At 49.4% G+C, this 4,325-nt stretch overlaps 1 protein-coding gene across 1 annotated transcript in view; it reads left to right on the top strand.

Annotated features, from left to right (window-relative positions):
• MAP3K5 (mitogen-activated protein kinase kinase kinase 5) overlaps positions 1 to 4,325 on the top strand; it is a 230,658-nt gene that overhangs the window by 156,679 nt on the left and 69,654 nt on the right. The window contains exons 12-13 of the mRNA XM_045294594.1: positions 1,246 to 1,295; positions 3,409 to 3,504. Coding sequence (XP_045150529.1) covers positions 1,246 to 1,295; positions 3,409 to 3,504 — 146 coding nt within the window. The remainder of the gene's footprint in view (positions 1 to 1,245; positions 1,296 to 3,408; positions 3,505 to 4,325) is intronic.

Here is a 4,325-nt window from a genome sequence, read left to right on the forward strand (position 1 = left end):
AAGTTTGAAATCATTCTAGATGATTTCTAGTCCTTACTGTCGGGTGGGACTGAGTAGAACTGCCACCGGGGTTTTCAGGGTGTGAGCGATTGCCACCCCTTTCTCCCACACAGCTGCTGGGAACTTCACACCGCCAGGCCTTCACTCCTCCGCTGGGCGCTTAAGCGCTGCGCCCCAGGGTTCCTTCAGCTATCTTAGTTATGAGTCAGATGCATATACTATTACTTCCATATTGATGTCAGATTGATATTTTTATAAGGAAGGCAGCCCATCTTGTCATGTAGTTCATTTAGATCCGTGTACATTCTCATTTTACCTCTGTTTTAGTAATCATCTCAGGAAATAAATCCCCCCCACCTTGTATTTCACCTGCTTAACATATGACCATCAAATCACTTATGTTCATCCTTCACTGGCATCTTGAGTTTTGCATAAATGAGGTAGTGGCCTGACTACATGTACAGTGGACACTACACGTGTGCGTGTGTGCTTGCATACCTGTTTGTGCTGTTCTTTTCTGAATAAGTAGACCACGGGTTTAGCTAGAAAATGTCCCTAACGGCAGTGCAACACCAAATCACTGTCTTTAATCCTTGCAAAGATTTTATTCAAATGAATGGTGTTCTTTCTCAGAAAAAGAATTACTGCTTGGTTATAATGAAATTACTTGGCTGACTGGGTTTGCTTTATATGAAATGAACAGAGAACGGTTAGCGGTTAGTGTAGGTTTATCTGCTGAAAGTCAGATGTCAGAAGACAATGAGAGTGCTTCTCCCAGGGAAAGCTTAGGGGATGCCGACGGTTGAGGTCTTGACTGAGAACAGATTAGCACCTTGAGCCCACCCTGAGGCCCCTTGGAGGACAGGCCGGTGGCCCGCCCAGGAAGGTCACCACCTAGAAACCCTATGGGCAGGTCTCCTCTGCGCACAGAGGGTGGCCATGTGCGGGAATTGACTCAAAGGCTGGTAACACTCCTTCTCTTCTCCTCTCTCGAGACCTGTGTTAGTCTCAGGCCTGCTGGGAGAGCAGGAATTATTAGGTGGAGTGAACATTCCCCGGATGACTCGAGGGGACAATGTGCAGTTTCCCTCCCGATAACTTATTCGTGAAGCATGATGCACCAGGGGAAAAGTACCGCACATCTGTTGTTTAAAAAGTGATCAAACAGCATCATCATTGTTTATGTTATGTTGTCTTCCCATGTGCGTGAGTCGGCGTTTTGATTGCCGTTCTTCTCTGTTGCAGAAAGGTATCCACGAGTGGGATTTCAGTGCTGCTTCTGTCAGGGGAGTGAGGTAAGTTTGCTGGGTACACTTTGTGGACATGCAAGCCCTTTTTTCTGGGCTAGTCGTGGCTTTTTCGTCACGATGCAAAAACAAGGTCAAGAACTTCCAGGATCCTGCTGGTGGTGGAAATGCTCCTCCTCTGCCAGTCTCGCTGTCTTCGTTTGGAATCCTGCCCCAGGATGCTCAGCTGCAGACCTTGGCTGCTGGTAGAACTCCCTGCCACCTACCGAAAACGCGGTGACTCGGTGCTAACCGCGAACGGTGGGCCCGAAGCCCTGGACCACCCAAGTGAGCTGTGTGGGCGCCCGTGGCAGGCCGGGCTCCTCCGAGCATCGTGGAGGGTGGCTTCGAGTTCCTTTGGGCATGCCACCAGGACCCAAGCCCCCCCGCCGTCAGGTGAATTCACATCACCGGCCAGGTTTTGCCTTCTCCCTCATAATGAGGTGAGACGTGGGGGATTCACCGCCTCCCCCGTTCCTCCCTGCGGTCATTCTTGGTGTAGTGTTGAGAGACGACAGTGGTTCACTGCAGGTCACCTCGGGTCTGACATGGCCGTAACTCAGACGATGCCATTTTCTGGGATTTACCCTCGAGACGGCGTTTCCGAACCTTTGGTTGAGCCTTTGAATGTTGGTTCTCTCTGAGCCCGTCCTGAGCCACCGCTTGCCAGTTTCACACCCAAGGCCTGGAGGTTCCGAGTGTTTATCCCGCTTCTCAGAACTGTGAGAACCAGGAGCCGGTGCCGTATCCGGCTGCGCCCGGAGTCCTCGGGATTGGCTCTGTCGGAGCGCGAACTGCGCGCGCGGGCTGAGTCGCTGATCCTTGGAGTCCGCCGCTTTGAACCACGAATGATCCAAACAGAAACAAGCAAAATGACGGACTGCCTCATCCCGTCTCTTTCCAATCGATGCCTTCTCTCGATTGGAGCTTTCATATGGACTTTTCTCCAAACCAGCCCCCAGCGGGGCACTCACTACCTACTGCGGCTTTTGTAAGCAAGCCGCCCAGGAAAGCCTGGCGGATACAGGCTCCTTCGATCACCCTCACTTCCCAGGGCTGAGAATGAGGTCCCTGCATGAGGGCCGGCACCCCACATGGCACGTTTGCTGAGATTTTAGGACATTTACATGGAGTGCCTCTAGGTGGCTTTCCGGTGTTTGCATACCTATCAGGAAATTGGAGTTCCACAGGGAGACTTCAAAGAAAGTTAGCTTTCCTTGTTCCCTCCTCTAAGGAAATGATGACAGGTGACAGCTTGTCTCCACTCAAGCCTCTGGGCATTTGCTGGGCACCAGCCAGGGTTCAGAAGTTCAGAATCATGCTATGGGCACACGCACACCTAGGCCAGAGACTGCTGTCAGAGAGCGCTCAGCCCAGAAGGGGAGCAGCCAATTAAAGCTTGGGAGAGTATGTTCAGAGAACAGAGGCCCGAGAGGAGAATTGGGATGAGGGAGAGAGGGGAAGGGTCCGTCTAAGCTGGTTCCTAACTGATGAAAGGTTTTTTTTAAAAAAAAATTCAATTATAAACGGGCTTTCACCAAAAAATGGACATCAGCAAGCTTCGGCCTGCAGGCCTGCCTTTACAAATAAAGTTTTATCGAAAAGCAGCCCTGTCCATTCGCTGAAGGTTTGTCTAGGCTGCTTTCACACCCCAGTGGCAGAACTGAGTAGCGTGGCCCGCAAGACCTAACATATTTGCCCTCTGGATTTTGTGGGGAAAGTTTTGGACAATCTCTGGTGTGAAACAGGGTAACCTGGTTCATAAACGCTGGGAGCCACGTGTTCAGATCAGACCCAGTGCTGTTTTCTATGTTTCCACTGCTCTGCGATGGATGGGGTCCTGCGTGGGTGCCCCCCTGGCCCGTGCTCCCTGAGAGGGCCACAGCGGATGTGTGCTCGCACCCCGCGCCCAGATCTGAGCAGGAGGACGAGTCCCAGAGGGGGGTGTCCCCTTCGTATGTGGCACAGGGACCTTCTAAAAATGGCGCTTCTTACGTTTTGTCACAAATGACCTCGATCTCAGAATGGGATAGCAGGTTGGATGTAAACGTATTGACTTTTAATGGCAAATCTGTAGAAGTATTGGTCTTTCCCGAGTAATGATTTTGTTTGTTCGTTGTAGTATTTCTAAATTTGAAGAGCGATGCTGTTTCCTTTATGTGCTTCATAATTCTGACGATTTCCAAATCTACTTCTGCACAGAGCTTCACTGTAAAAAGTACGTATGAGTCATTGTTTATGTGCGGAAAAAGTCTGCTCTTACCTGGTGGCTATTTTTAAGTACGGAGGGAACACGGAGCTCTTGTAAAGAGTTCATGACTATGCGGTTATGTAAATATTTCATTTCGGTTAATATTCTATAATTATGTGGTGTGCTTAACAGTCAGAGAACGTTCGGGGCTCTTTTTACTACAGTAAGCATTTTCTGAGTCATAATGTATTTGTCCAAAGATTTTTTAAAAAACGAGAGTAACCGAGACTTACTGGTTAATGGTCAGATAATTTCTTTTTGTTTTAAAAGTACTCACTTGTTATCATTTGTGCTTACCTCAAATTTTAACTCCTGAGTTATTTGAATAATGTCACCATTATCTGCACAGCAGTTCTTGATCCTGGCACCTATTAGAACCATCTGGTGCACTTAGAAGGAAATAGTCCTGGGTCTTGGCCCGGATTGATAGTATCTGATTTTCCGGCGGAGGGTCAGCCTGCAGTAAGAGCCAGTGGTGTGCTCTGCAGGACCCCTGTGGCCCAGTGGCTAAACACATAGCTGATAACCAAAAGGTCTGAAGTTCAAACCCACTAGTCGCTCCGTGGTGGGAGAAAGACTGTGGAGTCTGCTTCCATACAGATTTATTTACCGCCTTGGGCAGTTCTACTCTGCCCTGTAGGGTCACTGTGAGTGTTAGAGTTATCCCATAATACAAAGAGCCCTGGTGACACAGCAGGAGCCCTGATGGCATAAGTGGGTCACACATTCGGCTGCTAACTCCAAGATTAGCAGTTCAAAACCAGTAGCCCCCTCCCTGGCAGAGAGAT

Source organism: Echinops telfairi, unplaced genomic scaffold (assembly GCF_000313985.2).
Source record: "Echinops telfairi isolate 266 unplaced genomic scaffold, ASM31398v2 ScPeMD7_3533;HRSCAF=4204_0, whole genome shotgun sequence".
Classification (NCBI taxonomy): Eukaryota; Metazoa; Chordata; class Mammalia; order Afrosoricida; family Tenrecidae; genus Echinops; species Echinops telfairi.